Source organism: Eleginops maclovinus, chromosome 5 (assembly GCF_036324505.1).
Source record: "Eleginops maclovinus isolate JMC-PN-2008 ecotype Puerto Natales chromosome 5, JC_Emac_rtc_rv5, whole genome shotgun sequence".
Taxonomy (NCBI): domain Eukaryota; kingdom Metazoa; phylum Chordata; class Actinopteri; order Perciformes; family Eleginopidae; genus Eleginops; species Eleginops maclovinus.
The window spans coordinates 8,637,898-8,650,164 of NC_086353.1; the positions used below are offsets into that span (position 1 = coordinate 8,637,898).

Genomic DNA, 12,267 nt, shown 5'->3' on the forward strand with positions numbered 1-12,267 from the left:
TGGTTTTTTGGTTGTTCCATTTTAATATAAAATGTTACAGGGCAGAGTAAACTGTGTTTTAAATGAATAGCTGAACTTTAAAATCTCCTTCAAAATGAATCCTTTTTATAGGGATCTTATCAAATAAAATCTAGCCTGATGCACCAGAGGGTAAAATCTGGACAACTTGTGACTATGTTCCTTTATGTATTTTAAGCCTCCAAATGTATGATTCTGTCGGTTCAGAAGAATATCCCTGCAGCTAAATGTGTTTAAAATGCTACTTTGATTCAGTCTCATAACATTACTTCAATGTCCATGACCTGCCTCCACTTGAACAGGAGGGAGCCTGGAAGAAAGTAAAGGAAACAGCTTTATCGGAAATGGGGAATCAGAAGAATAGTGCTGCGAATCTGAAATAGACCAGAAACAGTTGAGAAGAAGCGGAGGTCAGAGGTGACCAGAGGCGTCATTATATTTAAAGTTTGGTAATATATTCCGTTTCAAAAATACCTTGCTCAAACTCAAGGGCACACACAAAGTAGGAGAGAAGGCTGTTTAAAAAAATCACTGTTACAACCAAATTAAAATAACTCTGTAAAAGACACAAACATAGTTTTGTCTAAACTATGTTTGAAGATTGTAAAAAATGGTGATGGTATCGTAGCAACTGGCAGACCTCCAAAGTAAAGGAGCAGTCAATAACTGTCTCTACACTAGTTGCTGCTGTCTGGTGTTGAAATTGGTGGAGGTGTAGCAGGGGGTGACAAGGGGGCCAAGACCCAAAGGTGCAAAGACCACTGGGTGGGCAGAACATCAAGGTGTGTGGTTGCTGAAAGTTTTGCACGTTGTAAAGTAAAAGAAAATCTGGAGTTTGACAGGAGAGTTGTAGCAGAGTTTTTGGGTAATGTGCAGTCAAGCAAAACATGGTGAAGACCCTAGCAGGAAGATGGCTTACTTCAGAAAGCAATTAAAAGCCTCACTGGTGCACCGGGTTCTCGGTTTCATTTGTGACTGAAATTCAAATGATTGACAAAACAAACATAACACTCAGGTGTCAGGTCACATCAAGCTGTCAGAACAGATTCAATGCAACTTGGCAAAGTTTATACAAGGAATTGTAAAAACAGTAGGAATATCTTGTGAAAAACTATTTAAAAAAAACAACCTTGGCAAAGTTTATACGAGGAATTGTACTGGAAAAATAAACCCTTTTCTTTCAAAAAGTCTTTGAAACTGTCACACAAACAGTAATTTCATTTAAAATGGTTCTTCTCCAAATGTATCAGGAAAATGACTCATGCTAATAGAAATGTGTAATCAACATTTAACCGCAGTTTTCAAATGGAGAAATTCTTAATCATATACACTGAGACCAGCCATTCAGAGACAAAAATTAAACTTGGATCTCTCTTATTGTTCAACTTTAAGAAAAAACATGTCTTTAATCAGGGATGTTATTCTGCAGAAAATGTTTTTTTAAATACAGTTTTTCACAAGATATTTTCAATGTTTTCATCCTCAACATTCAACAAACACAAATGTAATATATTAACATGTTATGAATTCAAATCAAATACTTAATTTGTTCGCACTACATCCATGTAGGTCTCTAGGAGCCCCTTTACATTGAAGATAAATGTAACGTTACATAAATAACTTTTGTTCTTACATTTTCCAGTAGGGTTAAAAGTGAAGTCTTTTTCTTTTAGCAGTTTGTTTAATATGGTTCCTGTTTATTATTATTCATGAGAGGTTGTCCACACTAGAACATGTTATGTGACTTTGGTATTTTAATGTGGAATCCAGCGAAACCTCTAACTGAGAGGCAGTAGCTTTCATGGAAACTTCAAGCATCATCAAAGCCACTTCACTTGAAACAGAAAGTTGTCAAATGAGTCAGGATGGAAAGAAAAAATTGGGGAGCTAAGGTGAAGGTTCTTGAGGGGAACATGTTCAGGACAGCTAGACAGCATGGGCAGACTATTTGGCCACTCGGGATGAAAAGTCTGCCGCTGAGGATTTATCGAGGCAATAAAAGATAAGGTCACTGTGTTGTAGGCTTTAATATTAATGTGCCATTTAATGACCCTCGCCATGGAAGAAACTAGGTTATCAGTAGTACTAAGATATAGCTCCAGGCAGTTATTTTGTTATGGAGCATGGGTGTGTAGCTGGACCACCAGTGATGCATCAGAGAGATTCTATTCAGTAAAATAACCCTTTTTCAAAGTTCTTTGAAGTAAGCAAGGTTAAACCCCTCTGGGCTATTTTATTGTTATTTTAGTCAAGCCACTACTACCTTCCCAGCTATTTTGACACACAAAATCTCTTATTTAACAAAATATATTAATATAATTATTAATCTGAAGTCCCTAAATAAAGTGCTGAAGTACTCGTATACTTTACCTAAGTAAATGCTTTATCCATAGACTTGAAGTACAAAAAGTTAAATCTACTACTACTCACTGAGTAGACTGAATACCAACAAGGGTTCAATAAAATAAACACAATTCTCTGTTTTGGGGGTTTTGGTGGAGAGGTGCACCACGCTCTTAGTGCCAGTTTTGTTCCCGCCCTCTGGTTCGCACTGTCCAATAGGGACAGCGGGAGCCCTCTGCTCGACCAATCAGCACCCACGGAGGATAGTGAATAGAAGTTTAGTTTCTGAGTTTTGGATACATCGAGGGAGAGATTAACGGCGTGGCAGAGCAAAGAAATGGGATTATCGGCGGAAAAAGTCGATGCTGACACTTAGATATTGACTTTTACTTTCACAAAAGACTGAAAACGCCGGTTGAATAAGGCTAAACAAGTGCCCTCTCTCTCCCCTACAAGTCTATCGAGTAAGACGGTGGCAGGTGTTCAGTTGAGAGCGACGCATCGCCTCAGTCGGCTCCCCAAGCCTCAACAGGGTGCCGGAGACGAAGGAAAACGTCTATAAAGCAGATATCTAGCCAAAAACTCCCGTGAGTACAACCGGATAACGTTGAAACATCTTCGCAGTAACCGTTTCTGTTCCCGTTTGGACTGTTTTGGAGGACCGCTTAATACTCTGGATAAAAGGCGAAAGGCTTTCAGTGTCGCAGCAGCGAGAGTAACATTATCGTCTCTGTAACGGACGTTTTTTCCACTTCAAACCGACTCATACTTTTGGGCTGAAGAAAACTCACAGTTGTTGCTGAGAAACTTGTAACTCGTTTGTGGTATTTTTTTGCTAACCTGTTGTGTAATTTTTCCGTGTAATCCGAGACCCGGCGCATTACGGCAATTTAGCCTATCTCGTATCCGAGGGAAGAGAACCCTCTTCTGGGAGAGTGTCGGATCATTTAGACCCGCGACGACTCGGGTTAACGGTTAATTATGATTTCTAACTTCTGAAAAGAGCCTGCACGCTTTTACATCACCACACTCTCGGTCCAGTTTGCTTGTACTCAAAAACCAGGGGTATTTACAGAATCAATTACTGGATTGATTTTTAGAGCCCACACGAACAGGGCAAAGCATGGCCGGATAAATCACATGTTTTATTGCTTTTCTGTTAATACAACCACTCTCTAAACAGCTAAATGATCCGCGGGACAAATCCCCAGTGAAGACATCAAAACAAGCGCGGATTTGAGGTCGATAGCAGAGAATAAGCCGATAAGTCTTAAACACACACTCAAATGTATTAATTCCTTGCTCGGATCAATCCAAATGAAAATGAGGTATCGCAGGACGCAGCACCACACGGAGTCCGCCACAGCAGTCAGAGATTACCGCGTCGCTACACCGTAAAGACAGAAACTATAGCGAGGGAAAGTCTTTCTGCTTGTGAGGCAGGCGACCCCCCCCTTCCTCCTTCTCCCGCTGCGTAGCGAGTGTCGGACACTGGAGCTAGGGACTCAAAGCGGGGAGCCAGTTGTCAGTGACAGCGGTGAACTCCCGTAGCTCTGAGCTTCGATCACCGGGAGCGCTGAGGATCAGAAGCCCGCTTGTCTCTCTATCCGCCCGGACTTCCTTCCAAAGAGAGTTGCATCAGCAAAGCACAAGCAGGCACGGACACTGTCGGTCACCTCTGCCCACCCGCATGACGAAACCGGGAATGTGCTGCCCTCAGGGGTCCCCGGAGCGTGTGGAGGGACCCGCAGCAGGGAGCCGTCGGAAGATGATGATCACAGGGACGGCCAGGAGTGGGAGCCGGTGTCCGCCGCTGTTTCTGCTGCTCATTCTCAGCAGCAGCTGCCACATGTTGCACGGACAAGGTAAGAGATTCCTTGCCAGGGGCCCTGGGTTCAAGTGTCATGATGCACTACATGATGTTTACAATGTGTATTAAGATCCATTCAAACTGTATTTAAAGGGAGGCATCGAGAGAAGGGATGTCTGAAAACACTTGACATGACTCACTCATGTGTCAGTGGCACTATAGTGAACAGGGGGAAAGTGATATGATGACTCCTTAACTGTAGGCAGGAGTGGGATTTCATTAGACCAGTTGGCAGTTGAGGATGTGTTCCTGCAGGAGAGCAAGGCCTTCAACAATACTTTCCTTTAAATGAAGTTGGATTGATTATTTGTGGGATAAGGTACACTGCATTACATTAATGTTATTGTTATGATGCATGGATTTTAGGAGGATGATTGTAGGATTAAGGTATTGAGGATATGTATGCGAGGGGTGTTACAGTTTCCAAGCATTGATAATCCCCTCTTAGTCAATGGCCTGCTTAAATACAGCTCTTGAATAGGCACAAAGGCACAAAACCCTTAGACGCATGCAGGCGCACACAGTGTATTCATTCAAGTTGCCTCCCATTAGTCCACTGCTGACCCTGTTGTGCTGGCAGGTGTCCAGATTAGTGCGATTTATGTCTACCTCTCTCAAGTAAAGTCAATTGTATTGATAAAGCAAAAGTGATTTCAAGACACTTTTCATAAAAAGCAGGTGAGAATATGGTCTTTAATAAAATAAAGACCAATCACTGCATTCCCCCATGAGCAAGCATGGCAACGGTGGCGAGGAAAAACTCCCATTAACGGGAAGAAACCTCGAGCAGAACCTGGCTTGGGATGGACGGCCATCTGCTCGACGAGTTTGGATGGATAGAGAAAGAAAAAAAAGGGAGACATGCACAGCTACAATAATAATAACAGCAGTTATTTCTATAATAATATGACAAATAACAACAGGCAGTGGGCTCTAGCAGAACTACAGCATCAGGCCAAGCCACAACCCCGGCTCAACTATTCCTGTCTGAATACAGCATCAGGAAAAGAAGACGCACATGATGAGATATCGATCAGTGACCAAAACTGTCTGTGAAAAGTCGGCGTTGCCACTTCTTTTTTTTTTTCAGCTTCAGAGAGAGTGATGAACAGAAAGTGTGGATATTTGTGTGCTTCTGTGAGAGGCTTTTGTATGTGTGTGTGCACCTCATGGATCATGTCAGAGCGCCAAAACAAAAGCAAAGAAAAGGTCAGGCTGGTGTCGCCACGCAGTTTTCTCTGGGTCACAGATGGTGCGGTGGGCTGAATGTAAGGCTGAGACTTTGGGGTTATGTGGAGGGGGGGGGGGGGGTCTTAGGAATGTCAGTGCATATGTGTGTGTGTGTGTATGTTAGTGGTGGGGGTGAGCTATTTGTGAACGCATGGAGAATGTGTGTGCTGTTTAAGAGGTAGAAAAAGGGAACAAACAGGGAAAGAAAGTCAGAAGAAGAGAGACAGTGTGGTGAAGAGGAGAAAAAGGGAGAGGGGAGTGGCAGCGAAAGGGGAATAAATGGAGTGGGGGGGTTTTAGAGGGAATGCGGCGCACCATGCTTGTCACTCAGAAAGCTGTGTCTGCAGTTCAATCGATGATGACGGTATGACAACACCTCTGTGTGTGTCAAAAGTTGCTCTCCTCTCCTTCCTTTTCCCAGTTCACTTGTCACTCTCTCCCTCTTCCTCCCCCCCGAGGTGTTGAGGAGGAGGTGGGAGACGGAGGGATGGTGTTGTGGCTGCATCGTCAGCGCCTTTCGCCCTCCTTCTAATGTCAAGGTCTCAGCACCAGCACCCACATTGCCACATCCCATATTCCCGACCCTCAGACACGCCAACAGCCCCTCCAGCTGTCTTGGCTGGGGGAGGGGGGGGGGGGAAATGCCATGGTGCAAAAGTTGGACCTCATGATGGCTGGCAGGAGTTGTGTTTGTATACGACAGTGTGCCTGTGGTTGGGGTTGAATTGAAAATGAGCGAAACAGGTGCGGGATGGGGTCTGTGGTGGGGGGGTTATTGATTTGATAATCTGTGCCAGGCGGCCAATCGAAGCCTGTAGATTTTCCAGGTTCCGACCCCTCTATCCCTAGCATTTATTAGGACGTTTTATTTTAGGAGGAAAAGGATGAAATTCATGAGCCAAGGCTGATCCTTCTGATCTCTCCCCGCCCCTTCTCTCTCTCTCTCCTCCTCCCCCTCTGTCCCTATCCCCGTTTCACTCTCTCTCGCTCTCTTTCCCTCAGTCAATCGATGCCCACACCCCTCCTCATAAATGTGAGGCTTTATATTAGCCAACTCTCGTCTCGGGGAGCACATTTAAATAAGCTCATCGATCTTTCATTTTAGAGTTTAAGTGACGGCAGCATTTTACTGTCTCTCTCCTCCGCTTCCTCCCACCTTTCCTCCACTCTTCATAACTTATCCCCCCCCCACCACACACACACTCATCCTCAGCTTTTTGACTGATTCACATTTCCAGCATGGATAGACAGAGCCTCATTCAAGACTCTATATTCTGACTGAAGTCAATGATGGGTCACATGTTAGTGTGTATCAAAATGCAAATTGTATGTATGTGTATGTCACTAACAGACAGAGTCCAGAAGACCTCAATACCTTTCCAGCTGTTCAGGACTTTCTGAGAATCGCCAGTCATTTCGACAGGTGTGCATTTAAGAGATTCTCAGCATCATTTTGTCACTTTTTTGAGCAACAAAAATCACAGAGGACCACAAAGTTCTTCCACTGACATTAAAACATCCAAATGTTCAAAGTCAGAAAGTGTCACGTAACAACAGCCAAATGGACCATTAGGTTTAAAATACGTGGAGAATGATTTTGTCGCAGTTGCTATTTGGATGATGATAATGTTCAATAAGTAGCCAATGTATAATGACAAAATGCTGCATTGGTCACCATTATTGCTGACCTTGCCCAAGGTAATTGCATTAAAGTGTGGCTCGATCATCCCAGCCATAAAACCATTGCACTTATTTCTTGTCTGCAAAATAAATGGCAGATCCCAATTTTTAAAGGTCTCTTATTAAAAATGAGTTCCCTACCATGGGTTTGAAAGTTTTCTTCAACTAGGCCAGGCGAAACTTGCTGACCCACTTAGTGGATCTATCAGTGTGATTAGGTTTGATATGACTCATGTCATTGGCTCATTTAAGCCAGAGCTTGATGGTGATTGGACCAATGGGCATGCTTAAGTGAATTGAGGTCACCCATAGGACGTTTGGATACCGGGCTGTGAACTGGGAGAGTTCTGAGCGTGATGTTGAAATCCAAATCAAACAGACTAGCATGCAGCCTTACAACTACGCACACACACGCACACACACAAAGTCGTTCTGTCTCATCAGTGTCAAACATTTAAAGCAGACGTGGAAATTTGCTTAACCATGTTGTAATGAGGAGAGGGTGAATGAGGATCCCCGTCTAACTGATTATCATCGTCCACGCCGCACGACCTTACAGGGACTCCTCCACCTCTCACTCCACTTCTGAATCTTAAGTCTGTTTTCACTTTTTCATTATCTGCCACTGAAGGTTTCATTGGGCAGCGTTTGCTAGCAGTTCATAAAAAAACATATTTCTGTGAATACATTTATATTAAAGAATGTTTGAGACCAGAATAATTATTGCACGCTGTTACTGAAGTATGCGACCTGATGAATTTGATCTACTTTAAACCTTAAATTCAACTCTTATAGCACAACGCTTTCCTCGTCGAACCACACAAATGGAATCTCGCATTCAAATAGTTAGAATTTTGGATGCCTAAGGAGATAATTTGCTGTCTGATGGATTGTGTGTGCGCGCATGACTATTAGAGACGAGGAAGGGGTGGAGGAGAAGACAGTGTGAATGTGTTTGTGGGGGTGTGTGTGATAGACGTCAGGTTAGTTGGGTTTAAGAGGAAGTGAGGTCCCTGGTCGACTCCTTATTTCCTGTCTGTCAGGAGGAACAAATCAGCACACTTCCACAGCCAGCCGGCACTTTACGCTCAGTGTGTGCGGGCGTCTTTGGGAGGAACAGAGTTTGTGTGAGTGTGTGTTTGTGTGTGTGTACAGGCTACATACGATGCTGCCAGGTGTGTTTGTGTGAAAGTCTTTTTCATCAGTCCTAAGTGTTTTCTTCACAGCAGAAAAAGTGGCAGCTGTAAAAAGGCAGCAAGAGACTCCTGATGTGAAATAATCACCTGTATGTTAGTGGGTGTGTGTGTGTGCAAAGTGAAGTGCAGCAGGTGCATCCATCCCATCTTTTGTTGTCCTCACAGTAGTTTATGTTATTTTTCTTTGTAGAGGGGGACATTAAGAGGTCAGGTGGGTCACGTTTACCACTTCATCAGTGTCACTGACGGTGGTCAGTTTAAAGCACATCGTATTATATAAATATGTGGTCTGGATGCATTCCTTAAAGCATATTGTGTTGTCTAAGTATCTTCACCTTTTTGCCACTCTTCCTATCCAGAAGGGCTTGCAATATTTTTGAACAGATGCATTTTTATGGAGTTTTCCTCAAAAACATCCTTCAGAGCTTTGAAATATGAGCCAGGAGGGATACACTCCGGTCTCCCTTTCCGTCATGCCTCTTCCTGCTCTTTGGTTTTTTGTGTTTGTTCTCTCGGTATATCGCTCCTCTTCTTTTTGGTTTCTCATTCTTTCTTACCACCTCGTCTCCCCACAAGGCACAAAGCACCGATTGCTGCAGGCCACTCAGGTGGAAGAGAGGCTGGTGCTGTTTAGGCCTTGCTGTTTATTATGTAAGGTACGGGGAGGAGGTTGCTATTGATCTGCTGTCTGTATGTGTGTGAAGAGAGGGAAGGGAGGGAGCAGAAGTGGGGGGTATGGGGGGTAGCTTATCTTGTACTTTTCAAGATGGTTCTAAAGCGAGACATCCAAAGAAAGCAGAACACTTGCAAAACATGAACTCTATTGATTGACTGAACTGAATACATGACGGGCACATATCTGAGCTGGCAGTCAAACAGAAGGATACATCCTGGTGTGTGCACACATTCAGTGCTAACGTGTGGGTAGGACTTAAATCCACGACGGCTTACAATGGCTGCCCTTAACATGTTGTTAAAGTATCATTTGTATTGGAGCTGAAGCGCTTAGTTTTTAGACTCAAAGTTAATCAGCAATTATTTCAGTAATCTAAAAGTCCTGTTTTGGTCCTAGGGTTTGTTAATGTTAAGATGTTCTTCTTTTCTCTGTATTTTGGTACATGGAAATTGTACATTCATTTTTGAAACATGGTAACTCTGTATTGCTTTGGTGAACAGCAAAGAGCATCAATTCACTCTTCCCTCTCCTGGTCTTTTATTTTGTAATGTAGACCATCTGACATTTGGCTTTAATGTCATACATCCTGACACATTAGATCAAACCAAATGTTGACCTACAAATGTAATGTTTTGTGCAGCTTGGTGTAGTTGTTTTATTTTTTAGCCTTTGCTAAATAGGGTTCTTATTAAAACTGAGTCAGGAAGAGTCCAAGAGGAATCTCTAGCTGCTGCTGTAATTTAATAAGGCCTCTGGCTATTGTGAAGGTGGATGGCTACAGGGAGGTGTAGTCAGAAGAATGTTATCTGTCTGAGTGACGGGGGTGCTCACAAAGCAGCTCAAATAGATGCTGCTGACTGCGGTTAATAGAAATAGAATGCATATATACATTACTTTGACTCTCCAGGGGGATTATTTCTTTATGTTTTCTGATTTAATGATGGCGGCTCTCGTTATGCGTTTCATTAATAAAATACTACTGTGTTATCCGAATCTGGACAGTATGGCAGATACAATAGGATGAGTAAAGTCGGTCAAACCTAAACATGTAATTGTCAGCCTTTTGTTGACTTTTCATTGACATAAAATCCTGTAGTACAAACAATTATGTGTGTAAATGATAATAGAACATCTGCCAATTTAACACAATCCAGTAATTCAGCAGCCCTGGCTCACTTTGGCCTTCATATTAAACAGTAGAGCTAAATCAACACCTCCTTATCCAGAGACTGAACAGTATTACCTTCAGAAGGGATTTAATGCATGAGTTGTGTGCCTAGAACTCGATACAGGTTTAAAATATAGAAATATAATTAAATGTGCAAATTGAAAGAGGATCACCCAAAAACCTTGGCCATCAATCCCTCATTCATCTTCTGAAGTGGTTGCTTTCCTGGAATCCTATTTTAGGCCGACTGTTCTTGCTTGAGCCCTTTGAGGCCTTTTCGTCTTACAGCATCTGATAGAGAGATGAGTCCCAACACAACTTGTCAAATGTGAAAGGAGGTATAGCGTATATATATTTGAAATTGTCGAATGAAACTTTCACAATGACACAACCGATTTGTAGTCCTGCTTTGTTCTCTGTTTCTGAGCTAACCCATATGTGGTGAATAGGAAGGTGTCTTTCTGAGTATTTCTGGTGTTTTAAAATAAGCGGCAGCCAGAGGAAGATGAGACGAGAACTAATAAATGAAACCAATATCCATTGTGACAGCTTCATCACATGTAGTACAATTTATGGGCTTTAATGGTATTAAGAACTTTGAACCCCTAGCAATAAGCACTGCAAAGTTGTAAACAGCCGAACGGCACTAAACTGAACCGCAGTACGATTAATCTTTGATCAAAGACATTACATGGGTTCCACATGTGGCAATATGAATGTGAAGCTTATTTTGCCCTGGATACTGCAGGTTGTTTACTCTAAGTTCCATGGTTATATAAAGGGTTGCCTGTGATATATTTATCTCCACATTTCTCAAGAAAAACACTCATGATGGGTGTTTACTTCTTTACCATACACCCCAAAGTCCTGCTAAGAACACTTACAGTATATTAGTGAGATAGATGTTAGCAAATGTCCCAAAAAGTTGCTTAAAATAGTAATTCACTAATAGTTTTGTTTGCTCCTTCACGAGAAACACTAATGCAACAACATGTACGAGCCAGAAGTGTGACTTTTCATTTTCACATCATTAATCCTGTTATTTAAGGGTGCTGCTTTTCAACAGACCACAGCGAAAGGTTTTCAAAACAGCATTTATTTTTTGCATACCCTTGATTGCCACAGCTGTTTTTCAACGGACTGAAACAGGTGGTTAGGAAAGGTTCCTATAACACTAAACTGTTAAAAGCATGAAGTATTTTTGCATTAAAATTAACCGGTGGGAAAGAGCTATTATTGTGAGGAATATATCCTTAAATGAAACCGCCTAACAGCACTTGTAGGAGAAAGTGTACTTATTAATTGTAGGCGTAGAAAGTATCAATTGAAACGTATAGAAATAATATTAAGAGGTTTATTTGGTCAGGAGTATCAACTCAGTTTTTGAACTTTAGGTAGGCAACACTTTACATGCTGAACAATCCCAGATGTCAGGTTTCTGCAACATACATGAGCCACTATAGGAACAGCTTTCTATTTACAGCAACAACTGTTGGAAATAAAATTGCAGGTGGCTGGAGAGACATCAGAGAGACACACTCGCTCTCTCTCTGTCTCTCTCCTCTCACCTGGGAAATACCTTTAAAAGCTCAGCCTTGTACTGCCAGTCATTCCGTGGCAGCACTAGATTAGCTGAAGGCTCAAGAGCCGCCTCACTCGGCGAGGAGAGTGACTTCTCTTCCCTTCCTCTAGAATGTTTCAGCCAGTATTTTGGATTCAAACTGGCAACCTTCCAGTGGATCACACCCCAGGCTGTCTCTCTTTGTGTCCCTGCATTTTCGACTCTGTTTGTCTGCCCCCTCTGAAACTGTTTTTCCTCAGTGTCTCACTTTCCCTTCTTTGCTTTCACAGTGGCTGTAGTCATCTTTACCGTGAAGTTCGCGGGGCCGTGGAGTGATATAGAGTAAAGTGGAAGAACATCATGAAATATGCCCCCCCCCTTGCTACCCGTACCTAACACACCTGGCAGAGGCTTTTTGTTTGTGAGCTATTTGAATGGGGTATTTGCATAGTGAATCGGTAGTCACATGCGATTAGCGAGGTCAGGCTGGGTTGTGTTGAAGTGTGGAGTGCAGATCAGTGTGTG

General features: G+C 42.7%; 1 protein-coding gene across 1 annotated transcript in view; it reads left to right on the top strand.

Moving 5' to 3' along the window:
- Positions 1 to 2,797: 2,797 nt before the first annotated feature.
- LOC134865237 (protein sidekick-1-like) overlaps positions 2,798 to 12,267 on the top strand; it is a 215,319-nt gene continuing 205,849 nt past the window's right edge. The window contains 1 exon segment of the mRNA XM_063884715.1: positions 2,798 to 4,226. Coding sequence (XP_063740785.1) covers positions 4,052 to 4,226 — 175 coding nt within the window. The 5' untranslated portion in view covers positions 2,798 to 4,051.